The sequence below is a fragment of the Gavia stellata genome, chromosome 12 (assembly GCF_030936135.1).
Source record: "Gavia stellata isolate bGavSte3 chromosome 12, bGavSte3.hap2, whole genome shotgun sequence".
NCBI classification, from domain to species: domain Eukaryota; kingdom Metazoa; phylum Chordata; class Aves; order Gaviiformes; family Gaviidae; genus Gavia; species Gavia stellata.
This window is the reverse complement of record NC_082605.1, coordinates 25,385,189-25,412,922: the sequence shown is the minus strand read 5'-3', so window position 1 is coordinate 25,412,922 and position 27,734 is coordinate 25,385,189. Positions and strand designations below refer to the sequence as shown.

At 52.5% G+C, this 27,734-nt stretch overlaps 1 protein-coding gene across 1 annotated transcript in view; it reads left to right on the top strand.

Annotated features, from left to right (window-relative positions):
* Positions 1 to 27,734, top strand: part of PLXND1 (plexin D1) — an 85,715-nt gene that overhangs the window by 23,528 nt on the left and 34,453 nt on the right. The window contains exons 3-18 of the mRNA XM_059823251.1: positions 276 to 407; positions 2,230 to 2,330; positions 3,008 to 3,137; positions 4,424 to 4,598; positions 6,101 to 6,209; positions 7,212 to 7,314; positions 9,756 to 9,758; positions 12,365 to 12,469; positions 14,807 to 14,896; positions 15,779 to 15,872; positions 18,313 to 18,476; positions 20,296 to 20,447; positions 20,694 to 20,793; positions 24,040 to 24,179; positions 24,977 to 25,144; positions 27,472 to 27,562. Of these exons, the coding sequence (XP_059679234.1) occupies positions 276 to 407; positions 2,230 to 2,330; positions 3,008 to 3,137; positions 4,424 to 4,598; positions 6,101 to 6,209; positions 7,212 to 7,314; positions 9,756 to 9,758; positions 12,365 to 12,469; positions 14,807 to 14,896; positions 15,779 to 15,872; positions 18,313 to 18,476; positions 20,296 to 20,447; positions 20,694 to 20,793; positions 24,040 to 24,179; positions 24,977 to 25,144; positions 27,472 to 27,562 (1,857 nt within the window). The remainder of the gene's footprint in view (positions 1 to 275; positions 408 to 2,229; positions 2,331 to 3,007; positions 3,138 to 4,423; positions 4,599 to 6,100; positions 6,210 to 7,211; positions 7,315 to 9,755; positions 9,759 to 12,364; positions 12,470 to 14,806; positions 14,897 to 15,778; positions 15,873 to 18,312; positions 18,477 to 20,295; positions 20,448 to 20,693; positions 20,794 to 24,039; positions 24,180 to 24,976; positions 25,145 to 27,471; positions 27,563 to 27,734) is intronic.

The following is a 27,734-nucleotide window of genomic DNA, read 5'->3' as shown; positions in this document are numbered from 1 at the left end:
GGACCGAGGGCTGCGAGGGTTGTTCATCACTGGGCACTGCTCGGGGCCATGGCCTGGGCTTTCTGGACCACTTAGTGCCTTCCCTGTAGCGCAGAGCTGGCTTTTCAGTAAAGCTCTGTGTGTGCAGCTTGCGAAGCGTGTAGAGATTTACAGCGCTTGAAAACATGGAACACCATTAGATACTACTTTGATTCTTGTTTATAACCAAGGAAAAATAATTTCCTCCCCATAGTGTTTGAAAAATTGTCTCAATGAGTGGCTTGTTCTCACTACAGATTAATCTGGACAGTACCATGAAGGTCATTAGCAGGAGATCCATTTCGGTGGCTTATGGAGAGCCTGTCCACCCCATCATGCAGTTCGACCCTTCTGATCCCACCTACCTTTATCTGATGACCTCCTATCAGGTGAGGCTTGCAGTCTTCAGCAAAATGGTCCTTTGAGCATCATGCATTTGATTCAGCGTTCAGCACTAAGCTGGGAGCAGGAAGGATAATAAAATTTGCTTTAATGTTAATGGGCAGAACCAAGAAGTTCAGAGCTTTGGCTGGGGTGTCAAAGGGCTGTCCAGGGGGGGTACCTGTGCCTTTCCGTTCTCCTGCGCGGGGTGTGGGTCACACCGAGCAGAGCGGCTTGTCAGGCTTTCTCATCTTTTTGGTGGCAAGGTAAAAAGAAGAGTGAAAGGTATCAAAATCGCTCCCACTTATGGGAATGCAGAAATAAGCAGAGGTTGTTCCTGTATAGAAACCCAAAAATTACAGTACACAGTCTTTAAGGAGGCTTTAAGAGATCCTACATACCAAAAGTCTGCCTGTCAGAAATGATCCTTGGGGAAGGTTTCTGCTCAGCCTGGCCGGCAGGAGGGCTGCATGGGAGGAGGGCTCTCTGCGGAGACCGGCAACACCGCAGCAGGTAGAAACAGACGGTCTCATCTCCGTCAAGTGAGCAGAGGAGGAAGACGAGCTGAGCGCTCCAGGCACTGGTGGTTTGTCCTGAATTACATTTTAATCTGTCAAAACAGATGCACAATCACAAATGTTATATGTTGCATTTGTATTTTCCAAGCCCTAATTCCCTGCAGATTGGTCATTATCATTTCACAGAACCCTCCTGGGATGCCTCTTTAGCCGATGTTTTAGACTGTCTCATCTCAGCTCCCAGGCTGGGCTGTGCACCTTATTCAGGCTTGATCAAACACCCAGTGCAGCACTTGTGATGATGCTCTCCTCTGTCTGTTTCTTTTCCGGTAAACCAGATGAGTTAATTTTTCTTTGGTGGAATTAGCATCCTGGGAAGCTTCACAGGACCTTGATGGGGTTGGGGGGGTGCTGAGCACCACAGGGCTGGGGAGCAGCGAAGTGCTGCAAGTAAAGTGGGCGTCAGGCCAAGGACCCCCTGGTCCGAGGTGCGCTTGCCTAGTGGGAGCTCAGGGCTCTCAGCATCTCATGTTGTCAGTCCCCACTGTACCAAACGACTCAGTTTTCCTTCCCAAATGTTTAGAAATCGAGGGAGGAAAAAGCAGAAACTGACACATGCTTTCCCTTCAACTGCTCCTGCCGAGCAAGTCCCCAGAGGTACTTTGATTTCTTTACAAATTAAGGTTTCTAGAGTGGTTTTGCTTTCTGGTCATTTTGTAAATAGCCAGATAGCGTTCAGCTCTGTCTGGAAAGGCGCTTTCTGCAGGTCTGAGTGAGAGCTTTTCACAGGGAAGGGACAAGCTGTGAAACCATCTCCATCTGACGCATCAGAAAGGTGTGGTGTCGCTCTCCGTAGCCTGACCATCACACATCTACTGCCGAGGTGCCGGCTGAAAAGGAGCAGCTCAGCTCAGCACTGCTGTGCACTCTGTGGGGCGACTGCACCAGGGGCAGCAAGCCCCGTCCCTTGGTCGTCCTTACCTGCCCTGAGGCACGCGGCCCCCAGGCTGGGGTGGGCTCTGGTGGGGGCACTGGCAGGGCAGCGGGCAGCTGCCCGTGCCAGTTCCCGTGCAGCCTGGTCGTACAAGAGCATCCACCTCTGAGCGGTGTGGGGCAGAGGACGACGGTGCCAGGGTCTGCTCCTCCTGCCAGTCTGTTCTGTAAGGCTTGGGTCAGGCTAACGGGTAAAGCGGCCTGAGACACTGGTGTCTCATCGCTAGCTATGCGTGGCCATACCAGCGCATCCTGGTCAGGTTGAGTGTTTCTGTGGTGTTGTAAAACATTTGGAAGCAGTTGTGCTGTTGTCGTGCAGATGACGCGGGTGAAGGTGGCTGCCTGCAACCAGTACTCGACCTGCACGGAGTGCCTGGCCGCCGCTGATGCTTACTGCGGGTGGTGCACGATGGAGACCAGGTAGGACTGGTTGTGTCCTAGTGCGCTTTGGCATTTCCTTTGTCCCTCAAGCCCGGCCAAGAATTTCTGGTGCCTTTTATGTTTCCACACAGTCACACTACCATTAGTCTTTGCCCATTCCTTATGAAATACGTGCTTTTAAAAGCAATTGCATCTGGTCTCAAACAGTTAGGGTGCTCTTCAGAGCCAGGATTTAACTGTAGCTGCATTGTTATGCTGCAGTCAGCTGCCAGTGCAAAGAATATCTTGCAGGCATCCAACCATGGGACTGAGAGAGCCCACACCCTGTTAAAGACCGTCTTTTGCCCTCACAATTATTATTTATGTGTAGGAGACAGTCAACAGTCAAAAAAGGATTTGCAAAATTAGACTCCGCATTTACAAATTGAAGAAGTCGGACAAAATGTCACCTTCTCCTCTTTGGTTCTGGGTTCAGCCTGCCTGCTCTCGCTTACCCTGAATCCTGATGCTCCGTTGATGCTGGTGGGAGTATGCGCTCTTATCGTGGCAACCAGACACTTTAAATATAGCAGCAAAGCTTTAGGCTTAGCTGCATGGATGGAGGAAAAAGGTATAGGCACAGGATTTTGTCAGGACCTTTCCTCACAAGGAAGTCAATGTTTTTACCACCTGTTTTAAAAATAATCAACCACAAATTGTTCCCCTGTTCGTTGCAGGTGTTCTCTGCAGCATGAGTGCATGAACTTCACAGGGGCCAACTTCTGGGCAAGTGCAAGTGAAGGAGTGCAGCAGTGCCCTTCCATGACCATCTTGGAGCCTGAGATTAATATAGACAAAGAGAACCCGGTGCGTTTGATGTGAATACCAAATTAATTGTGTGCAGCGTCCCATAGAGTCATTACCTGCTCTCAGGGCTGATGAATATCCGTGCTCCTCTAGCGCAGCAGCACGGCTCCACACGGCTCAGATATGGGCTGTGGGAATGCTGAGCTCTGTTGTGTGCCACCGAGCCGGGCCAGGGTTCTCAAAAGCGCCTGGAGATGACCTCCTGTGCCTGGACACCCTGGCAGCCAGCAGGACGCCAGCTGCAGAGCCTGTAGGTGAACAGGACTTCTCAAGCTGCTGCACTAAACACACTGGAGAGATTTGTAAAATTTCGAAATACAGAAGACCAGCTGCAGACAGCTAAATCAACTCATTTTCTGGCTTTGTAGTGTTGCTATTTTTAACAATATTTTAATGATATTTTAAATGTTTTCATCAAAATATTTTTTGTTTAAAGACAGACCCTCTCCCAATGGCAAAAATGTCTCTGTGCCAAAGAGCTCAACCGGCCCAAACATGGGGAAATTGCTCGTAAACAGGCAGTGCCTGGGGCAGAGCCCAGACCAGGGCTGGAGAGAGGGATCCCACGGGATCCTAGCACCAGTCCAGTTCCAATTCTGCCGCGCAGGAGTGGTGGGCTGGGGGTCCCCAGGGAGCCACCCCACTGACAGCAGGAGGAAGCCAGCTGAGCACGTGGGCTACACGTTTTCTTGAGTCGCCCTCCTCAAAAGCATTCCCTTTCTGCAAAACTTCCCGTCCCTTCCCCTCGGAGGCTGATGGCAAAAAGAAACCCCTGCAGCCAGCCCGCTCAGCCCCTGTGTGCCGGGGAGGATGCTGGCTTGCGGCCGGCCCCCAGCAGCCCTCCCAGCTGGCTCCCACAAGACACCTCCCGTCACCGGTCCCTGGGACCGGGAGGTTCAGGCACTCAGGAAAAACAAGAGGCACTCAGGCAGGGGTTAATATTTTCTGCTCACGCAGGCAGCGTGGGTCCCAGACCGCCTGGACAGCTGGGGAGGGCTTAGGCTTTGCATCCTGCTTCCTCCTTCCTCGGAGGGGTCTCCCAAGGAAGCCCTGCTGGTAACCCACCCGCTACAGTTGTTGGAGTTCATGGTGACAGAGCTCTTGCTACCGAAGCAAGGTTTTGTATGCGGATGGCTTTTAGAGTTCAAAGTGCTTAAATTGAAAGAAAACAGCTATTTGTGGACTTGTTTTGGAGTCGCTAGCCTTTGAAAAGCTTGTAAAACATTGACAAATTCTAAACATAATTTTCTGTCATAATAACTGATTTTTTTTTTGTCCAAATATAGGCCCTGATAATACAAATAAATGGGACTATCCCGAACCTGAATGGAACAAATATTTCATGTGACTATGGAAATAATATCCACACGGTAGCCAGAGTTGCTGGAGATTATGTAAACCAATTTATTTATTGCAGTTTACTTCCACGCAAGAACTATCCAGCGTTTCCAGACGACCAAGGTATGTAGAGGAAAACAAGCTCAGTTCATTTTAACCACTTTTGTGGACATAATTTTTCAAAGGCTTTTTTTCTTTTTCCAATTGTACATGCAGATAATGCATACAGGGTAAAAAAGACCCAAGCTGCTTCTGTTTTATAGGGCATATGACTTTAAAGCGTGGGAGTTCCACCAACTTAACATGAATCGACAGTACTTCAAATCTATCAATTTTTCTCTTAAACATCAGAATTTAAAAGCCAGTTCATATACTTATTTTATTAAGGTTTATCTGGTTAGAGCTTCTGCTTTAGATTTAGTAAGTACTAAAGCAAAAATGTTTTAGCCCTGGGGAAATAATGGTGCTACTTATATTGATATTTTCAATTGCTTCTGTTTCATTTCCCCCCTGAACATGCGCTACCTTTCAGGAGGAGTTCTGGAAGAAGAGCAAATGCGTGCCTAAAGGCAGCTCAGAAACTCTTAATCCCATTTATGCAATTAAAAGCCGGGTTGAGGTCTCCTAGTATCCCCCTGTTTTCAGATGATGCCAAACGGGATGCCTGTCTTGAGGCTCCATGGAGCTGCATTCTGGAGGTGACAAGCACCTCAGATCTGGTTGAAGTCAACCGAGCCTTGATGGCCGAGCTGACCGGATCTGATAGTGGCCACTTAGCGATAGAGACAGCCCCGTTTTGTAGCTCCTTCCTAGAAGTTCGATGCTTCATTCCAGGCTTGAGTGCTTGTTAAATCTTCATCTTTCAAGCCTGGAGTGAATGCTCTATTGAAGATGGCTGACTTCAGTAGGAGAAGAATTAGCCAATCCTTTTGAAAATCCCACTTTTCATAGGCAAGTTTATAAAGCTGCATTGTTTTTCTCTCTAGCTATCCAAAGAATGGCAGATCATTAACTGTTCTCTATTGTTGGTTACGGCAATGTCCAAATGAATTTCTGGAATCCAATGCACTGATTTATTGTACATATTCTGAAAGAGGCATTGTCTCTTGTCCCTGGTGCTTATATGGCAAAATTGGAAAGAAAAAAAAAATGAAGCGATTTTGGGGGGAGGGGGAGTTAGTATAGCGTGTTAAGCCAGAAAAGGGATTTCCACTCTTCTCTGCGGGTTTGTTGTCATGGGGAAAGTGAGCGGGGTTTTAAAACATGATAACTAACATGTTTTAATTACCACATTTTTTTAAAAATATCATTTAGCACCAACTGTAAGCGAAGACAATAATTAACTCTGCTAATTAACACTTGCACAACACGCTGGAATTTTCTGCTGAAAGTCGCAATGTTCTTTTCTGGTGAGGGTGATGTAAAGCGTTGATTTAAGAGGGAAGAGCTGAAAGTCAGAGGGCAAAAGATGAATGGTCCAAGCTCTGAAATGCAGCTCAGAGGAAGCCCTAGAGAAAACAAATCAGATTTAGCCCTTGTTTTCCCAAGGGGCTGTCTTGTCTTCTAAGCATGAGCACGAGCGAAAGGCTCTTGCAACCCAATATTCTTTGGCTTGATTCTTTCAGACCACGTGGTCGTCGAAACTGCTCTCCGGGTCAACAGCAAAAACATTATCCGGGCCAATTTCACCATCTACGATTGCAAAAGAACTGGAAACATTCACCCAAAGAGAGCGTAAGTGACCCCGGTGTGCAGGCAGCTGGGCCACCGCGGGCAGGCGGCGGGCAGGCGGCGGCAGGGTGCGGGTGGCGTCGCGCTGGCCACGTGGCACGGGGACGATGGAGGCATATGGAGCTGTTTGAAGCCGGGAGGGTGCACGCACACAGCCGGATGAGGGTCCCCCCACACGGGGTTAATGGGGGAGCGCAGCCTCCCTGCCAGCAGCGGCTGGGGGCCTGGGCAGGATTTGGCAGGGGCATAGTGGCTGTGCTGCCAGGGACTTACAAAGGAGAGTCCTTGCAGCATCTCGAGCCATCTGGACATGTTGGGGTGTCCTTAAACGTGAATAATATTTTTATATAAAGCTTGTTCTGTTAACCCTTAGGCAGCAGAGCTGGGGGGTCTGTGGGGCAGTGAGGGAGGCTTGTGGAGAGGGGCATGTTCCCTCTGCTCTCTCTCCCCTGCCAGCCCTGGGTGGGAGCAGCCTCGTACCCCTCATCAGCATGGTGGGCTGGAGGGGAGGGGTCTGGTGCCACTCACAGAAAGTCATCCACCTTTCAGGAGCGTAACAACGGAGCCTGACCAGGGGGATCCCCGCCGGCGGTCCCACACCCTGCACAAACCATGGGGGAGAGCCTTTGTTGGGCGGAAATGTGCCTGGCTCCAGGGGGAGACGGATGGGGGGAAAGAGCATTTTGGGGGAAAAGAGCATTTTTTGCTAAGCAGGGGAGAAGTGGGAGCCGGTGGCTGCCATGGCCTGGGGTCAGGCGGTGGCACCACAGGCGGTGATGCCATGGAGCTGCCTTGGAGCAGCATTGGGGAGGATGGGCTCTGCCCGCGTCCCCTGCCAGCTCCCAGGGAGAGGAGGAGAGGACAGCCCAGCGCCTGCCATAGACAGGTTTTTCTGGGCACCATTAGAGACTGAACACAATGTGTGAAGATCAATTGCACAGCTGAGGTGTGGCTCCCCTGAGCAGCCTGAAATCTGGTTTTCTCATTGCACCTTTGCCTTTTCAGATGCACCAGCTGCCTCTCGACCAGGTGGAAGTGTCACTGGTGCCCCTCCACCTACACCTGTGTCTCCAACCACTCGCAGTGTGACGACGCACTGCAGATGAAGGTAAGGCCCATCAAACTTTGCTGCTTTGGGAGACCTTCCCACGTCACAGTGCTGTTGCTGTTGTTTTCCTTCTCCCGGGGATGGAGGCAGATGGTCTGGGTTTGGCAGCACTGCGCTGGCAGGTGTGGGGCAGCTCCAAGGATGGCGCTGCTCAGCATCGCTGACGTCCTGCCTGGCCTTGGGGAGTCTCCGCAGTTGGAAATGCAGCGATATGTGTCTCACTTCCAAAGGCTCAGCAGATGGAGAGCTGGAGGGCTGCCCTGGAGCGTTGCTCTGCGTGCATCATGTTCGCAGTGCTCTCCGGCGGTGCTGGTGAGCGTGGGGCTGAGGTGGGGCTCGGACCATCTCACCTCAAGGTCCCCAGGCTGAGCCTCGCTTTACTTAGCGACCCTACGGGGTCCTTAGGCACCGGTGCTCAACGCAGTCTCAGCTGCTCCTCCCAGCAGGCTCTCAGTCTCCTCCATCAGCAGTTTGCACTTGCTGGCCACAGCAGTGTGGCCACAGCTTGTCCTGGGCTGGAGTTGGGGCACCCTTCTCTGCCGGTGTCCAGGAGCGGGGCACGCGTGGGGCAAGTAAGCTGCAGCCATGCCGTGCCGTGCTGTGCCCAGAGGCGTGTGTGTGCGAGGAAAGTGGCAGCCCGGCGAGAGCGTTCGTCTCTCCCAGTGGCCTCAGCAGGCTCCATCCCTTGGATCTTCAGCATCTCTCACATCTGGAGCAATGCCGCTACTTCTCCACATCCTGGGACGCCTGGGTTTGAGTAACACAATAAAAGTAGCAATACTTTACAATTCGTTTAGCTTTGACTAGGCTGTTGTGGTATGTTAATAATTCGCTGGAGCACCACTGGTGGTGCTCGTCTAAAGGAGAAAATCGCCCCTTTCCAAATTATAGCTGCTAATAACCCAGAGGCTCAGTGTGTTCCTGCTTCTGAAATTTAAATTGAAGTTAATTTAAATAAAATTGGCTTTTTAGCAATCAATCTGCCATAGATCTAAGCCAAGGTTTTACACTGTAAATTGAATATCCCTTTGGCACTGGTGCTCTGCTCTCATCTCAGTTCTTCCAGCAGTTCTCAGTGCTCGTTGCTGGCAGGAGTATGGCCCCGTGTCAGACGTCCCACCCTCACCCCCCGGGCTGACCCTGGGGCTGGGTCCCCTCCAGTGGGGAGGAAGTGGGTGACTGCAAGCGCAGGGGACCGGGAAGGAGATGGGGCCGCAACGTCACAGCTCCACACAGTCGTGTCTGGTGTAAAACCCTGGGAAACATTTCCCGTCCCTGCTGGGTGGCAGCTGGGTGACGGCTCCTGGCAGCGCAGGGCAGTGCTGGTCCTCTGGCTTGTGAAGTGTGTCTGGATCGGTTGTGCTTCCCCGTACCGGGTGCTTTGAGGAAGCACCGTCTGCTTTGTCAGCTTCCCAGGTTTCAGAAAGAATCTGGTGTTTTCTCTTGCTGTCTGGATGGGGGCTGAACACTTGAAAACCGTCACTGATGGCTGCTCCTGGTGTGGGACCCACGCGCTGAGGCTGCACGGTGGGGTGTCTGCCCTGTGCCATGACACAGGGAGCTGTGCCGGGTGTCTGGCGGCATGCGGGGCTGCTGGGGCACGAGGCCTCATGGCACAGAGGGCCACGAGCTGCGGATGCTCGTGCTGCACATGCCCCTGGGTGCCGGGGCTGCCGCTCAGGGCAGGGGCTCCGGGGGCCGTCAGCCCTGCCAGCGGCACTGGGTGATGGCAGGGCTGCGGGGGCAGCTGGGGACCACCACGGATTGGTCCTTCATCGATGTTTTTAGTCACGGCTTGTACACGGTGTGTTTCTCATTAAATCTAGAGGAAGAGCTTGGGCTGTGAGAGGACTTCTGAAGAAAGTCCTGTGTTATTGGATTGAGTTTTTCCTTGACAAAGCACCGCATAGCCTGCAACTCGGCTGGCAAACACAAAAATTGCCTGAGATAATTTGTGTCCTTTGACTTAAGTGTAGCTGCTGTTTGAAAGGCAGGGGGAGAGCAGTTATTCAGCAGAGCAGGGAGCGGTTTGTTTTCCTGGCTCAGCTCAGGTGTTCCTGCCAGACTGTATTCGGCGAGGTGCTGGGATGCATTTGAGAACCAGATCTTGCCAAGTCCAGATGCCCCCTCATTCCCTGCCCCACAAAGCAGAGCCTGGCCTTGTCCCCTCCCCTGTACAGGGCTCCTGGAGGGGGGACAAGCAGTAAAACCAATGGTGTGGGGGTATAACCCTCCTGCAGTGCCCGTGTCACTCATGGGAGGGCACGGGGCTTCTCGCACAGAGCCTCTTGGGGCCAGACCCAAAGCCAAACCCAAGGCTGTGGCTGTTGGTTGGTCGTGCCTCCCATGGCGCTGGAGTCACCATGGGACCTGGCGTGCCAACCATCAGGTCTGGTGGATCTCCATGGCATGAGGCCGGAGGATGTCCCGGGACACGGGAGCAAGTGGAGAGTGGGGTGAGGGCGAGGTGGCATCGCCTGTGGCACTGCAAACGGGGAGCAGTCCGAGCCAGGGGGTGGAGGGACCACAGTCACCTGGTCCCTTCGAGCTGGCAGGGCGTCCTTGCCCTCTCCAAGCTTGCTCCTGCCCCTGCGCGTGTCCTGGCACCCCGCGCTCATGCAGCCATGCGCTGGAGGAAACGGCCCCGCTGAAATCCAACCCAACAGAGACATCGTTCTGCTCCTGAGTGCCAGTGCTGGTGTGAGGGGGGGCACGCAGGTTCTGGGACAGCTGGACCTCAGCAGCCCAGCGTCAGATCTGCCTGCCCGGCCATGGCGACCATGCAGGATGGCGTGGCACGGGGTGCTTGCGCATTGTCATGGGGAATAGCTCTTCTGCCTGGAGGGAGGAAATTAGCGTTATGGACATGGGTCTTGAGGAGCTTCACCTACGTGTTAGGGAGAGCTGCGCCCAGTCTCCTCACTCTGCTCCCATTGCCTTGAGCAGACGGCGAGAGCCAGGATTACCCTCTGGCAGGGATAACTGTGCCTGTCCTTGCTTTCTCACCTCTGATCTACTCCAGAGGTACAGTTTAGCTGGATGTTGCACCTGGTTTGGGCACATTCCTGTTTTATCTCTGTGCCTTTCTTAGCTCTTCCCGCTGATTTCAGTGAGCAGTCTACAGGACGAGGTGCTCTGTAGCCCTGGAAACATGGTGCCTCGTCCTACAGTCTGAGCTTTCCGTAAACAAACCATTGCTGGCATGGCTGCACCTGAAAACTGGTCCACCGGGAAGCCAGCATCGTACTGTCTTCATCCACAGCATTTTAAACATTCAGACCCTTTGCCCTGATCCAGACGTGGATGATACAATCAGCTGGAAAGCTCTATTTCTAGCCGCTGATGAACAGCAGGAGAAGGGGCTGCAAGACGACAAGTTAATCAGTCCTCTAAAGTGTATTTATCTAGCAAGCTACGCCAGCTGCTGCGACATGCAAGGACACACCAGGCCATAGGAGCTTTTGCATGAATTTTCAGTTGTAGCCCTGCTGGTTTTATTTTAACTCTTTTGATTCTCCTAGAAGAGGCTTGGGACTGAAATCTCTCGCTAGTGTTTTGCTTTGTTGTTTTGCTTATCATGTGCATCTCTGTTATTTAATCTCCTTGTTCAGACCGCACCAACTGTGCTTGGTTAAGATGAGTGTCCTGACAGAAATGAGGTGTGTTTTCCACAAACAGGCACTTCCAGATAGTTCCCTGACCCCTGTCTAGGTCTGGGGAAGGCAAGAGAGAAACCGCGTGCTCACTGCGTGTCCGGCACCGGGTGTGCGTCCCACCGGGTGTCTCAGCGCCAGGAGGCCAGGCTCTACCTCTCATCAGAGCAGCAGCAGCAGCACTGTCATCAGCAGAGTCACAGTGGGGTAACTCTTAGTGCAAGTGAGGAGGAAATCTTGCCTGCTGCAAATTATTCTGCATAATGCGCCAAATATTTTGTTGTCTTTTACCCCAATGGCTCCACTGTCAAAGGCATTAATCTGAATATACCCTGGGGCAACGGAGAATCTGGCTTCATTTTTGCTGTAGCTTTGCAGTGTGATTTACATGTCATGAGAGAACAGGATGGGCTTGTCACACGGACTTGAATTCTGAGTCAACTCCAGTATCTGAGCCATCAATTTAAAGTGAGAACAAAAGTAGGGGGACAGATGACCTTTTAAAAATCATTTTTCAGCTTCATTTAGGCCTTTCATTTCAGCTGTCCTACTGCTGCAGTCCCTTCCTGAAGCCCCTACAGCTCATTATACCCTTTCCTCTGCGCGCACACGCGTGCACACACAAACCCCCGCACGCTTCTGAAATGACGCTGTGCAGGAGGTAGACTGCTGGAAAGCGAAATCTCTGCAGGGGCTTGCAGAAATGCGCGTTGCGATGTGTAAGACATTGGCTTGCCGCTGGCAGGAGGGGGGTCACACCGGCAGATTTGCCATTGTAGGCTGCAGTGCCTCCTTTTAGTGTCAGTCCGGCCGCGTCTTCTAACATTTAAGTGCATGTAATGAGGGAGCTGCCCAGGGTGGCAGCTGAGGAGAGTGTTCTCATTTGCTTTTTACCTGGGAGGACATTTTTTCCAGCGCGGGAAGATGAAAGCGCAGGCTTGGCAGCCCCACCACCCGGGGGCCGGGAGCTGCCCATGTCCCCGAGCTGGCAGAGGGGCCGGGCAGGAGCAAGGGGGGAATTCCTGATGCGCTCCTCCCTTCGCCAGGCTGTGGCTGCCGGCCCACGGCTGCGGACGAGCCCTCCTGGAAACCCGGCCACCCTGCCACGATTACCTAACTGCTGGCAGAGGGTGGATCTTAAGGCAGTGCCATGCTGGGCTGGACTTAAAGTTGGTGACTCGGGGCAGGAAGGCTCCACATGGCGTTACCACTCTGTGCATGACGGTGCCATTTTGGTATTTCCCTTTCCTGGGTTACAGTGTGATCCGACTTTAAAGATGTAGTGAAATTAATGTTATCAAGGGCCTAGATGTGTCTTCTTGCCTCATCACTGAGGGTGCTCGGCATGCACCCAGCTAAACTCTCTTTTATTTTTTCTCTTGTTTTGTACCTAACAGAAGAAAATCGACTGTCCACGAATTGTACCTGCCTCTTTAGAGCCAATGCCCACGGGAGTATCACGGGACATTACGATCTCACTGGCTAACATGACTTTCTCTAAGGTGAGTGAGATCCTGGAGAGAGCGGGAAGGTTCAGATGAGCCTAGGCTGGTGTGCAGCAAGGTGGCCGGGTCAGCCGAAGGGATTTTAAGTACGAGCTGGTTTCTGCCTCAGGAGCAGGTGATGGGGCCGGTCCCAGTTCGCGTTAGCAGCTGAAATTGCCGTATTAACAGAAGATGTTGGTGGACAGCAGCCACCCTGATGGCAAGGGAGGTTGCATGGCAAAGCCAAAGGGCGATGCTGTTTGTGTCCAGGCACTCTCCTGGGATCTCCCGCAATTAGTGACGGGCTTTTTGCATTCAGCGGAAAAAGAAGGTTTATACACCTTGTAAAACAGTCACTAGAACAAAATGTTTGGGAGAAATAAAATTCCCAGTTCCCTTGTGGTGTTTGCTCCACCAGAGCGTGCCGGTGTCGTGCTCTCCCGGCGCCATGTGCCAGCTCAGCCCCACCGCCCCACACTTAGGAATGAAGGACAAAGCCCAGAGCTGCGGGCAGAGTGCCCTGTGCTGGCTAAGCTGCTGCTTGGACTACAGCACGGAAATATGTTTTAACTTAACTTCTGGTGGTCACTGCGGAGCTCTGGTTTTTTTGGTGAAAAAATCCCTTCTGTGAAATTTTCTGGCCTGCAAATTGTAATAGGGTGAAGAGCGGGAGTGGACATGAAATGGTGCATTCGGAGATGCATCGCACGCCAGGAGGAGCCAGAGGAATTCGGGGCAGGGAGGCTGGGCACTGGGAAAATGCTTGACTAAGCTGTGGTATTTGTAGAGAGCCGCCCTGTGTCATTTTGGGTCAAGTCTTCAGGGGGCCTGTGGGGCTTGCTTCGCCGTGACCCGCAGAGGATATGCTGGACAGCCAGGCGACTCCTCTTTCTGCAGGGAAGGAGAAGGTTGGAAATGCTGGTGGTGCTGCCCGGCTTGCTGCGCTGGGGGCAGCGGGGTGGGGGGCTGCCAGGCGCTGCGGAGGCACTGCTTCCGCTGGACCTCCTGCCCAGGTCCGGCCTCTGCAAATGAGGATGTGCCTTCCGCAATCAGCAAAAAAAGGCGAGAAATCCTTCTTCCTCTGTGGATCCTGGAGGTGGCTGAAGAGGAAGCAATACCGGATGGAATCTGATAGGAAATGAAGTCAGCAGGAAAGGCGCCGAGGCACTGCTGCTCTCAGGGTGGCCGGAGAGGCTCTGGCAGTCCAGCTTCCTCCCGCCACCATCCTCAAACTGTCCCGGGGCACCGGGCGGGATTCCTTCTCCTTTCACCACCGCGGGAGCTCGTGAGCACTGCCAGAGCTCAGAGCACTGGAGGCGCGTGCCCCAACACCTCCGCTGCCGTGGGGGGACTGCCCGGATGGTGGGCGAGAGGCGAGGGGCGCAGGCCAGCCCGCAGAGCAGAAGCTGCCTGGGCACAAACGATGCACTGGAGGAGATTCCAGTTTCCCCCTCGCAGCCGCGTGTGTGTTTGCTGAGCCAGCAGCTGCCTGCCAGGAGTCTGGCACTTTCTTTCATGTCTTTTATCAGATCTCTCGGTTTTCAAAGGGTAGTTAGACCTCAGTAGTGGTGGAGCATCAACCTGCTTGGAGATAGGATTTTTTTCCTGCAGGATGGGGGCACAGAGGTACCTCAGGGCAGGATATCATCCTTGTGTTATCAGGAAAACAGCACAGAAAATCTGCCTTTGAACGTACTCCCGGCTGGGTCATCATTTGAATTAGAGATTTGTTCTGTGCAGTTGTTGGGAGGAGAAGGAATGTGGCTTTGAGCCCAAATCACGGACTGGTTTGGTCTGGTTTGGGCAAGGTGCCTTGGGACCACGCTGGCTCTAGGTCTGCATTGCAGCACGAGCTCCAAACGCCCCTGGTCCAGAGGAACCAGGGTAGCCCACTGCAGCGGGGTTACGAGAGCATAGCCCAGCCCGGCACATCTCCTGGTCTGCACATGCCGTGGGTCAGACACGTCTCCTGCTCTGTGCGTGCTGTGGGTCAAACACGTCTCTTGCTCTGCATGGGCCACGTGCTCCCGGCTCCAGGACCGGCTGCCCCATGCCCGCTCCTGATGCTTGACAGCAGCATGCTGGGCAAGAGCAAGAGGCGGGGCTTGGCTCCACGTGCGATGCTCAGCCTGCAGCAGTTGTATGTATAGGTGTGTAGCAGAGCAGGATTAATTAGGCATAGATCCCAGCCCCATTTACAGTGTCGGGTTCTGATCTTCTATTTGACTTGAACGCAGTTCAGGTACTGGTGACAGAAACGAGGTGAGACGTGGTGCCTGCCGTATCAGTTGACTGAGATGGAGAACTGCACAAAATGATTGTTGCAACCGTTCTGCTCTGTCTTCCCTCCTGCAGGAGACAGCTCTGGAGTGCCATTTTGGGACAGACAGGACGTTTGAAACCCGGTGGGTGAACTCCTCTGCCGTGGAGTGCCTAAACGTGCTGGTGAGTCAGGGGGTGAGGCCGCCAGCCCCTACTCCCCCCGCAGCACAGGGCAGGTCCGAGGTCAGGGAGGGTCTTGCCCCCAGTCTCCCACCCAGCGGCTGGGATGCCGCCTCCCCTCCTCCTTCCCTATGCTTCCAGATGAAAAAAGTGCAAACCAGGTTTGCCCCTCCAGCAAGAGGCTCTTTGTGTGTGCTGATGCTGGAAGGGCGATCATCGGTCGCTGATGCTGTGTCATCTGCTCCGTGGGTATCTGCAGTAGCTCCAGCCCCTGCTCCGCTGGGGTTTGGGAAGGAGCTGCTTGTTTACCTTTCTAAATGGGAAGAGTTCAGTTCAGGCAAAAAAATTGGCCACCTTTCAGTGTTGCTATTTCTGTAGCTTTTATTCTGAACTAGGAACTGGCCTGAGAAAATGCTCAGATGCTCACTGAAGAGTGGTGTGTGGTTGTTGGAGGGCAAACTGCATCTCTGAAATGCAGCAAACGATTGGGCTTCCACTGATGGGAATATTGCGAGTAGAAGCTGGAGAGGAGCACTTTCCCACCACATCACCTGCAAAACTCTGTATTGTAGCCTGGCGCTGAAAATGCGCAGACTGGCCAGTCTGTTAGTTTTCCTGTCCGTTTCTACTAAAAATAGCAGCAAGCTGGGGCTCTGCTCTCACTGTGGTGTGCGCCGTGCCCCGGTGCCCTTTGTTGGGACCTCAGCAAAACAATTAAGGCAGAAAACAGCCATCCCTCTCTTCCTCTCTGCTAAAGATGAGACCCTCCTGTACTGAGAAGTGGTCAGAGAAGCCTCAGGAGGAACGTTAATCTGTGTAGTGTGCATATGGAACCTCGTATTTTACTAAATTTCCTAAGCTTTTGTTTATGTTTTCTGTGTGCAGCTCCACACATCAGAAAAAAGCCATCTCTTCCCAGTGAACCTTCAGCTGAAGGACAGACCAGACAGATTTATCGACAGTCCAGAGATGATGACAGGTCTGAGTTGAAAATATTTTTATTCTGCTCTCATCTGGTCAGCTTGAACGACTCTAAAATCCTGGCAAAGTTTGTAGGTTCGGGAGAGAGACCATGCCTCAGCCGGGCACAGCTCTGTTCTTTCTCTCAGGCACACCAAAAAAAAAGCCGTATTTACCCAGAGTCTCATCCCTGTGAACCTGTGCCCAGGAACCAGACGGACACCCGCGGGACATCCCCTTTACACCCAGGGAAATACAAGCCCCGTCCTTGAGCGCAGGCAGTGGTTGAGGTCTCGCCTGGGATGGGCTGTGCCGGAGCTCTTGATCATAGCAGAGATGTGGGGCATCCCCAGGGTCGAGGAGGAATTCCTCCCGGAGGAGATAAGGGATGGGGGAGGGCTCTGCTGTGAGCTGTCACAGGAGCGTGGCATCAAGGTTCAGCACGCTGTAAAAATGGAGTCTTTTTTGTTTTTTCCTCCTGCGCTGAGAAAGAATAAAATGTGTAAACACATTTCACCCCTGGCCCGCTCTCTGTCTCTGGGAAGAATGCTCGGATTCCCAAAAAAACCCTTGCTACATCAGCAGACTAAGGCAGGCAGGCAAAGAGTCGGATTAAGAGTGCACTCAGACAAGGCATTTAGATAGGACAAGCCCAGCCAGTCGGCCAACAAAGCCAGCACTTGCACAACAGCCGCCTCTCCCTGCCCTGGCCAGGGTCTTGGCGTTGCACCTAGCTGTATGCTCTCGCTGGAGGCAGCTGCTTTGGGCTCTTTCCCCCTTAAGTAGTGTCGGCAGTTGTAGTAGAAGGTACTGATTTACCCTAGGTGCTAATGAGAACTAGATTCCTGAAGTGAGATTTTCTTTGGAGGATAGCTGTGATAGGTAGAGAGACACTAACAACATCAGCCACTGACCCAGGATAAGAAGGTTTCCCCATAGTAAATCCCAGTGTATAAAGGAGACTTATCTTCCAAAGCATTCCATGTTGGTGAAATAACCTTTCAAATATCAGCATGGGTAGGAATGAGATGTGACTTCTTGCAGAAAGAAGAGGGTGTCCGTATTTTCGAGATACAGAGGTAACCCCGAGGAGAGGGGTGGGAGCTCTGAGCTAAGGCTATTTTGATGTGCAAGAGAAGACTTAGTTCTCAGCGTGGGTGGTGCTGGGAGCAGGAATGACAGCGGAAGGAGTGTGGAATCCCCCCTCCTCCTGCACGGAGAAGGGGCTCGCTTACGCAGACCGTGTTTGCATCAGTCTGAATTTGCCAGAATATTAGGAGATCCTGTGGGACCCTTAGACTGTTCTGGCTCCTCCTCGCCTTGATCAGATTGGTGCGAGTAAAATTAGAGAGGCTGACTTGCAAGCAGAGACAGAGATCTGCCAGGCCAATTATAAATGTGTGCATCTCTTATACTGTCTTTAATGGAATTACTGTTATTAGTGTTTATTATTTCAGTATTTATTAGCTTTTATTGTAAACTGTGTTTCGGTAGTTCACTGAAGGAATCCCAGCTCTCTGCTGTTGGGTGGAAAACCAACCCATGTAACTCACTGGGTGGACGCAAGATGAGGTGAAATAAGCTCATTTTTTTGTGGAGAATGGGAGACTCCCTCGGTGCCGATGACGTTTCATTAGCAGGAGCACAGGCAGACTGTTGAAGGCTGAGGGATTCGTTAGTTGCTTATGAAGCGTCTTGAGATGCTCCCGTGAACAGAAGCACAAAATGTGACTGTTTCTTTGTTTTATGTTCTCCTGCAAATTCTCCTCCGGGAAAAAGGGTGTGAAAGCAACACTTCCTGAGTGTTTCTGGCTGTTTATCTCAGCGGATACCCACACTCCAGCGGCAGAAGGCTTTGGGCTGGAGAGGAAATGTAACCTAGGGCACCAGCTAATGAAGAGGTGAAAGCAGTGTAGGAAAATGATTTTGAAGCTGAGCTGAGCAGATCTGAAGGGAGAAGTCAATGAAAGGGGCCCGTGGTCACCAGGGGGAAGGAAAGGAACTGTAAACACTGTACAAAGCACTGTAGCCATCCGATTTTTGTCAGAGTGTGGAAGCAATGGGATTGCTTTGCTAACAGGATGGAGCCAGCTTTGCCAAGCAGCTTCCCATGTGGATGCTGAGAGTTGGAAACATGTAGCATAAATTGACAAAAGGTTCCGAGTTTGGGTGTTGTTTGTTTTTCAAGGGGAAAAAAAAAGGAAAAGAAAGTGCTAAATTATATTGCAGTGAGAACAAGCACCCAGTCCTTCTGGGAAATCTTCAGGATGGCAGCCAAGCACTGCCTCATCTTGCTGTATGTGCAAGCTGCTCTCCTCTTCCACTGGATTTCAGATGTTACTTGGATTAATATAGCTGGGGGGTGGGGAGTGTGGGGGGGTTGGCTGCCTCAAGCTAAGCAAAGCTATGCAAGTCTCAGGCCCAGGAGCTCACATTTTCTGTTGTCTTCGGTGGTTTAGTGGAGGTGTACAACTGTGCGACTGGGAGTGCTGACTGTTCTCAGTGCCTGGGGAGGGAGGACCTGGGGCACCGCTGCGTCTGGAGTGAGAGCAGCTCCAGCTGCAGGCTGCTCAGCGAGCCTCCCCAGGTCTCGGACGTCTGCCCAGCTCCGGAGATTAAGAAGGTAAGAGCCAAACGTGATGTGGAGGGCGCATGTGGCATGGCAGGCGGTGCAGAGGGCTGAAACCATCTGTGCTGTCCTTGGCTGGGGGCAAAGGAGGAACTGCGCTTTGTCCCTGGCACAGGACAGGGTCAAGACCAGCGCTGAATTATTCACTGGCTTTGTGTGCTGTTGAGTCACCTGAAAACAGAAAACTGCATGCCAAGGATGTCTTGCTAGTGACAAGATCCAATCTTCATCACGTTAGTGGGAAAAACGACAGCAGCACAATAAAAATGTCCCAGAGTTCCTGGGGTTGGTAAAAGTGAGAAAGATTTGTAGGGTCAGCTGAAGGATTCGTATCAGGAATAGCGTTTAATGGAGCATAGCTGAAACGTGAACGTGAGCCCTATCTCCAGACACACATGCTCTGCAGTTCTGCTGAGATTAGGAGTGGCAGAGGGACCTTTTGGCATTATGCATTTTGAAATAAGTTTTATTTAAATTGTAGTTGAATGAGTGCTTGTTGGGGGCATTTGAATCTGGGGTTCTGCTCAGACGTATGGTATGAGCCAACAAGTTTGCCCCTGACAAGTAGCAAAGAAAGTATATAGTGCAAATCTTAAAAAGATCTCCCTAGGAAAGGAGAAGCTGGAGAGGCAAAACGGCTAATGTGAACATCAACATCGGCAAGGATGTGGGATTTCTGTTCTTAGGGGGGCGTGTAGTGATAGCTGCTCAAAATCCGCGTGCTGTAACACTGCATAGAGGGACTGCAGGATCCCTGTCACCTGCCTCTTCCCTCTCGTCACCATGCAACGGGTGCTCCCCCGTGAGCCTGTCCTTCCCCAGCACACATCAAGTGTTATCAGCACCTCACCAGAAAATAATGGAAGGAAACCACAGTTCAGGTCACAGAGTATCACAGGACTCGGTCACTATTTCCTTAGCAAATAGTAGCTGGTAAATCCAAATCCTCTGGAGTCACACAAGCAAACAAGCCCTCACTGAGCCCTCCTGGAGCAGGAGGCAATGCAGCAGGCGAAGGAGGACGCCGAGTCTGGTGGTGGATCCTGACCAGCTCTGGTCGGCTTGGCCAGCTGGTGCCACCAGGCGCGTTGCGCTGGCTTTGTGTGTCGTTGCCTTTGCAAAGGGAAAAGAGCCATTTCTGAATTGGAGGGATTTGTCTCACCCTCTGAATAATGCAGTCGTGTCGCCCAGGGCCGCCCCTCGCGTGGTGGAACGACATCACGCCCAGCACCCTGTCCCCTCGCAGCAGTGGGGTCAGCAGCTGCCAGATGAAAAAACAGTGGCGTAGGAGATGGATGAGAAACAGCCTTCTCCTCCCACGGTGCTGGACTTGTCCTGCGCCCGGGGTGCCGCAGTGCTGGTGTCTTGGCCATGCTCCTCCCATCAGGACACTTTTTGTCTTGCTTTTGTGCTGAAGGGCCCCGCTGTGTTCAGGACAGCCCTTAAAAATGTGATGTAGCACTCTCTCTTCCCAGCACGCTAGCATCCCACCTCTGGGTTTGTCTCTGCCCCAGCTCCATTTGAAGCTGTGGGTGGAAGGAGTGGTGTTTCACCCCGCACGTGTTTGCAGCTGGAGTAATCTCTGAACAAACCCTGGTACCAAGCCCAGCACAGAAGTGCGATGGCTTCTCGTTTGCAAAGCTGCAGCAAGGGGACTGTTGCGGTAGGCACGCTGTGGGGGAGCAGGACTGTAAGGAGCCATTCTGTCTTCTTTATGGGGGGCCAAGTGGGACGTGGACACAGGCACAGGCTCGGGCATGAAGGCAAGAAGCTTCCTGGTGGTTGTCCTCCAACCTCTCCCTTGGTGCTGCAGATTGAGCCGCTGCGCGGGCCGCTGGAGGGGGGCACGCTGCTGACCATCCGCGGGAGGAACCTGGGCCGCCGCTTCAGCGACGTCCTTGGTGCCGTCAGGATAGGCAGCGTGCAGTGCATGCCGCTGCCCGACAGATACGTCGTCTCCGAGGCGTGAGTGTTGGGGGAGCCGGGGAGGAGGTCCCTGTCCCCTTCGTGTCCCTTGCCCATGCCTGGCCCTCCCTGACCTGCCCCGGGTGGGACGCGGGTGCCCTCCGCCAGGCACGGGGCGGCTGGTGCTGCCCGGCCCACCCCTGCCGCGGGCGCCGGGCAGAGCGGGGAGGAGGAGGAGGCCGTGGGCTCTGCCCCTCTACTCCGGCAGGGCAGCACGACCGCCAACCTCCCCCTTCCTGTCCGCAGGATCGTGTGCCAGACCGGAGAGGCTCAGGAGGCTTTTTCTGATGTGGTGACGGTTAACGTGAGCCTGGAAGGGAAGTCCAGGGAGCGATACTCCTACGTGGTGAGTAGCTGCCTCCTGGATGTTTCTTTGGTGATTCTCACGCTGACGTTCCCTGCACCCCTTAAACAGGCCTGCAGCGCCCATGGCCCCAGCTGGCTTAGAAAGAGGATTTACATCAAAAAGCGTCAGGGCCCCTGACGAGCAGCTGACACGATTCCTCACCTGTGGCTACCTGCGTGAGGTCTGGCAAATCCGGCCTTGAGCGCGAGGGGCAGGACTGCAGCCAGGGTGCCGTCACGCACGACCTCGCTCCCAGTCTCAGCTCCTGCAGTGGTTTATCGCTTATCCTGGCTGTATCATCGTTTCTCCTGCTACGAAAAGGAGCTCATTTTTCTTCCTTCTCTTTCACTAAAGTGCCGTTACAACATGTGAGATTTTTTTGAGACTTGCAAAGTCTCTTTGTGCTATGTAAGTTACATACCATGGACTCACGTTATTTAGAACTGATATTTTTTGCTGCAGAAATTGTCTTAGTTTTTGCATGAGAATAATGTGTAGGGATTAGACTTGAGCTAACCCCGTGTCATTATACAAAGAAAAGCCCTTTATAGCTTTGTGCTGTACCATCTCACAAAGATAACTTTCATCTCTATAAACCTTAAAGAAATCCATGCAGCTCTTCTCTTTCCTACAAGCACCCTCGTCTCTGACTGGGCTCTATTCACAGGCAGCCCCATGCGTCCAGGGCAAACACAACAGGATGGGTGCCAAGGGCACGCTGTTTACTTGGAACCTTTGTGCTTGTGCTGGGGAAGAATAGACTGCTGCAGTCTAGTGGCTTGAAAGAAGACTTGAGTCCCAGAAAATGACATTTGATTCCTGATAGCCATTGTGAGGAATTTAGGGCAGGATCATGGAGTGTAATCCCCCACCCTGTAACCGACCACGTGCTAGGTATTTAGTTCAGGGAGGTTTACGCAGCGTGCAGCCAGCACAGGCACGACACATCCCAGCGCCCTGTAGCAGAGCCAGGCCTGGCAGCGCACGAGGAGAGGACTGGTGAGGCGAGGGCATTGCCAGGCTTGGCTCAGTGGTAGCTCCCGGGAGCGCATTTGCTCTGGGACCCATTCCTATCGTTTCCAGGCATCCATGTTCACATCCAAAATGTCTTAGAGATCCAGCAGTCTGGAGTGGAGCAAGGTACAGCTGGGGTGCGACCCAGTAACAGACCTTGGGTTTGGGATTTCTGGTGCATTGCCATCAGGATGTGTGTGCTGAGTCAGCCACATCACCCACTGCCGGGCTGATTGTCTTCTTGACAAAGAGGAGAAGGGCCCGAAGAGTGGAAGAGGGCTGGGCGGCTTCTTCGCCAGCTTTCGGCGTGCAAGGAAAAGCCCTCTCAGGAAACACCTGTAAAATCACCAGTGTTAAACAAAGCAAGAGGAGCTAAAGCCAGTCACTGAACTCAAACTGGGTCTGTAACAGCTCCGTGCTGCCGTGCTGGCAGCTCCTGAGCAGGCTTATGGCAAAGGCTGTCCTCCTGGGAGCAGGAGAGGAGCCATTTTCTGCTTGGGTGGCAGAGCAGAGAGCTGTCTTGTGTCTATCTCAGCAAAGCTTGGAAAGGATGAGACAGTGCCCTGCTCTGCGCATGCACGTGTCAGGGAGCGAAGCTGCACGATGTGTAGCTGCTGCTGTGTTCCACACCAAAAGTGGCTTCCGCACCATTTGCAAACTAAGAAATGCTGTTTAGTTTTCTTGGTTCTCCTCTCATGTACAATGGCATGAAGCCGGAGTAGACTACACCATGCAAGGCTGGTCTCGGTGAGCCCTGAGCTTGAGCATTGATAGCAGTTTACCTGAAAAAGTCCAAAAGACTCTTAGAATTGCCTTTCCAAAGAAAGTCATCCTTTGTAAAATACCAAATGTTGTTTGTGTGTTACATCTTTCACAGTCCCTGTTAGATGTATCTAGAAGAGGCAGTATTTAGCTGTAATTCTGCTGAGGAGGAGGGAGAAACGTGATCAAGAGACTTCTCCAGGACGTTATAGCAGGCTATGGATGAGCTGAATTTGCCAAACAAGCTGAATTTGCAAAAGTTGCGATGGAGACAATCAGTGCTGGCAATGCACTGAGAGCATAAGTTAGGGGCCAAGGGCAGGAGACAGCTGCCTGCAGACACTCAGAGAAATACAAATTAACAACATGAATCCTGTGGAAATGGGTAATGATCAGAAACAACAGAGGAAATGGCTGTAGAAAAATAAAGCAGTCTGAGTGTAAGACAAGGGCAAGGATAGCTATTAATAAGCATGTTTGTGTGGCTGGGATTGACAGGAAAGGGCATTAGCACCAGGCAGTACGAAGCAGCTTAGCCCATGTTCTTCAGCCTGCCTCGGTGTGATTTTCCTCTGCGGCTGCAGCGAGGGATGGGCTGTGGCGGCGAGCAGGCTTCAGCCGCACTCTGCAGCCCGGCAGATCTTGTGCCTCCAGGGTTTGCGGTGTTTGACAGGGAATTACCAAGTGCCTTATGTAAGGGTCTTGAAATAATTATTTGCTCTGCCCTTGGTGTCCTATTCAAACCGGAGCAGGGAAGTTGCCCAGCGGACTCTCCTGGGGCGCTCTGTGTAGCAGGCATGAGGGTTCAGCGTTGCATTAGTTATCAAAGCCTCAAGCTCATGAATCTCAGGAATATTTCCAGGGGCTGCAAATGCAGATAACATACATGCTAATTTCTGCTGAAAATGGCGAGAGGCAAAGTAACTTCCCCCTTAGTTCCCGTTGCCTCAAGAGAGTCAGATTTGAAGCTTCCTTAAGAAGGAGTTTGATATTCAATTATGTAGAGCCAGGTGGCTGTTTTCACAGATCTCAAGGCCATCATCCAGAGGGGCTTTAGCATTAGCTTCGCATTCAGGAGGAAATGGATCTGGAAGGGCAGAGATGGTGGGAGCTGGACTGGATGAGAAATTTCCTTTTGTTGATGAACATTGAGCTGTCACCAGCGCTGGACCCTCCATTGGAAATTTCAAGGGACTGGTGGGACCCTGGGCTCGAGTTTGGACTCATGTCTCATTTATTGCCGGAATTTAGGGGCTGCAGAGTCACAGAGGTTTTATATGATCTCACTCCTCAGCACTTGTACCTCTCTCCTTGTTCTGAAACCCTGCAGTGACAGCTTTTGCTGTGCTGCTGCTTCAGACCCTCACAATACTGGATGCTTAAATTTACTGAAGCAATTCCCACAGGCTTTGTGGAGTATCCATTTGTGAATTTACCAGGCTAGAAAACAGATTTCCCCTTTGTTTTTAGCTTCCCGTGGTGCAGTCCATAGCTCCCCTGAATGGTCCGAAGGCTGGAGGAACCAGAGTGACCATCAGAGGCAGCAGGCTGGACGTCGGCTCTGAGCTCCGCGTCCTCGTCAATACCTCCAAGCAGTGCACTGACCTCAGGTGGGACCGGGTCTGGGGGCTGGAACTGAATTAGTGACAGGAGCCAAAGCATTAGGAATGATGATGTTGCCCCCCAGCAGATCAGGAAGAGCTGGCATTTGGGTAGGGGGCACCACTGCATGCTGCTGCTAGCCTTGGAGCCAGCGTAGCATCCCCACCAGCCCTCTGGGCTGCTGCCTGCTCCATTTCCAGCGCCCCGTCAGCCCGGTGTCCCTGGAGCACCGAGGCAGAGCTGCGGTGCAGGTGCCTGACACCAGGATGGGGCGGGTTTCTTTGGCAAAGTGATGGCGTTGGCGTTGCTGTGACGTGATGGTAGCGACCAGCAGCAAACAAACTGCTTCTTGCACACCATTCACAGGACACTGCCAGGCCCCTTGGGTAGTCTGGGACCAGTACCAAAACCCTGGGAGCAAAGCAGACTTGGGCTTCGTTCCCAGATCTGCTGGAGGCAGAAGGCACCTGCACGCCCAGGGTCCCGCTCCTGCAGCAGCTCACTGGTCGGAAGAAACCCCTCCTCCTGTATGTTCCCATCTCATCAGTGGGAAGAAGTAGGAGCCTGCCCTTTTCCTTTGGCAGTATGGGAAACCAGTCTAGCAGCCTGGGGTGGTACCTGCTCGGAAGTGCTTGTTAGTAGGCAATGTAATTAATAGGTGATTGGCATGTGACTGGAAGCTCCTTCTTGCCTGTCTCTGCTGACCGCCTCGCTTCCCCGGGGGGGGCTCATATCCACGGTGCCTGGCTCCGGCCGCTCTGTCTGCCGTGGCTTTCTGCAGCTTACCCTGCCTTTCCCTGCGCAGCCGCAATGACAGCACCATCACCTGCACCATGCCATCTGCGGAGTTCACCACAGCCGTGCGAGTCTGTGTCCAGTTTGAGAACAAGTCTTGTGCCAGCTACAACATCACGTTCAAATATGAGAAGAACCCCATTATATCAGACATCAACCCCAAGAAGAGCCAGATCAGGTGAGATCCCTCCCCCAGCAGAGACAGACAAGTCTGCCAGGATTTGTGGCCTTTGTTGAGATCAGCTTCTTAATTTTTGCTGAATGCAAAAGTGAACAGTGCTCTCCCATCAAAGCGCAGAGCTAATTGGAGTATCCTGGTGTAGCCTGCTGCAGGCAACGCAAGCTCACCCTGTCTGTGCTTGAAGCCATCCAGATGCAAACCCCATGCATCCGTCCTGAGCAAACCCCATGTCAGGAGCCCCAGGAGTCGTTGAAGCACAGCCAGGAGGCGGGGGTGTGGTATCGGGGCCCCGTCCCATGCTGTTGTAGCATCATGACTTCCATTTCAGAGCTGACACATGTCTGCATCTGCCTGCAAAAGAGAGGGTCAGCTCCAGGCTGGTGGGAGAGGGTCCTGCAGGAAGAAAGGGGCTTTCTCAGCCCTGGGGTTTGACCCATTGCCTTGCAGACAGGTACAGAAAGGGGACCGTAGAGTGCTCTCAGGGTGGTTCGGGGTACCCCAGCACTGAAGTAGAAGAGGTCTCACACACCGGGACTGTGTGTAGCTCATTTCAGTGCATTTAAGACATGGAAAAAAATCAGCCTTGGTAACTGTACTGTGTACACCTGGTGGGTGCTTTAGGGAGGTTCAGGTGTGGGGCTCTGTGACACCCTGATGATTTTTCTTGGCAGTAAAACTGCTGGAGGATAAGCTGAGATTTGTAATTTTGGATTTCAGCCTTCCCTGAGGTCACAGTATTTCATTTTTAAAGCATGTTGCTTTTAATGTCATGTCTCTCCGTGGAGCTCTCAGGCTCCTGTTCCTTTGGATACCATGGTGAAATCCCACCTTCCTCAGCTGTGGAGCCTGGAAAACCCAGGCCTGACCAAGAAATCTGAGAGTCCAGCGCCTGTGCAGGACCGCAGTGAAAGCAGCACGCTTGGGCGCAAGCGCACAGCAGGCTCTGACGGTCTGATCCCCTTGGAGCAAAGCCGTGTCTCGGCATTCCCAAGCACAGCGCCAAAGATGCAGGCTGTGGGAAAGTTAATGACAAGGCAGAGCAGTGACTCAGCCAACCTCAGGTCCTAGAAGGCTTGCGAACTATGCTGAGTGGCGAGAGTGGTATCTGAATACAGAGACAGTGGAAGAGTATCACTACTCATATTTAGAAGGGAAACCACCAGGCTGTTTCTCCATCACCTTAGTCTGCTGTCTTAGTATTTACAGCAGTTTCCAAGTTTGGGACCACTGAGAACATGACAGCAGTCTCTCTCTTCAGACTTCTTGGTGACTTGTGTAGCCTGACTGCTCCGGTGCGTTGCTGGGCTGTTGTCCATGAGGGATCAATAACTTCTGTAAAAATTTAGGTGGATCTGATTTATTTACCATATTGCTAAAGTAAACTGTGTAAGCAAAGTTTAAAACAAAACAGAAGTTGTAAACTAGTCTGCAGATGCAACAGGCTCTTAGTTGGAAACTTGGATCATAACTACCTGGTGATATCTACAGATTTCAGACAACCTGACTTTCAGGGCCTTGGACCCAAAGTCACTGTGTCTGGAGTGGTCTGGAGGTAATGGGATTTGTAAGCCCTGGCTGTTCCTGACAGATACTCCAAACAGATCAAATGTGATACGGAGGAAGGGGAAGGTAAACCCAGGGTACAGCTTCTGCTGTCCAGGGCAGACAAGCAGCGCTGGTTCTCCATCCCTTGCTCTGCCTAGCAGTCTTGTGTGCACCAGGGCCCTCGTTACTGTCGTTAATTGACTGCACATTGAGAAGCCCATATTTCACATTCCCCAGGCAGCAGATCCAAAACACGAGACAACTTTCACATTTTGATCTAAATCAGAAGTGTCTGGGAGATGCAGGATCCCTGTCAACCTTAAAGGGGTCTCTTCCCTCTCCAAGACTTAAGTTCTCTGCAGGTCGCTGTGGGGCAGGGGCAGGGACAGGGAATATCTCCCAGTCCTTGCTTTGAGGGGTTGGAGGTTAACCTCTTACCCCAGAGGTGGCCTGGGCAACCTGCTGTGTGCCCCTGGCAAGGAGAGACAGGCTGCTCCTCTGGGGAGTGGGAACAAGTGGGACAGTTTGCTGCTGCTGAAAGAGGTTCCCCCTTTCCACGACAGCAGCTGCGGCTCCTCCTTCCTTCCCCGATACCTTGATAGCCGTGTGGGTGCTTGCTGCAAGTAGGAGGAAGACTTTGGCTGTTGGGTTATATTTTCTGCTCAAGCAGCTGGGAAACGTCCCTGGAAAAATGACGGCAGGCCACACCCAGCCATCGCACCTCGCTGCTCTGTGTTGTCCTCTGCAATCACCCTCTCTTTCTTCCTTTCTCCTTGAAGTGGGGGCAGGATCATCACCCTGGAAGGAAGAGGCTTTGAGCTGGTCCAGAACGTGTCCATGGTGGTCCGTGGCATCGGCAGAGAGCAAACGGTGGGTGTCTCCGCTGGGTATTGCCTGGTAACTGGGAGCAGGGCTGCATGCCTGGTGCCTGAAGGTGTTCAGGGTGTGAAGCTGAGGCCTTAGCCTGTGCTACAGATTGAGCTGGGAGCAAGGCTGGGTGGGAGCACTCAGGATGTTGGTTTTTTTGATGTGCATGCTCTCT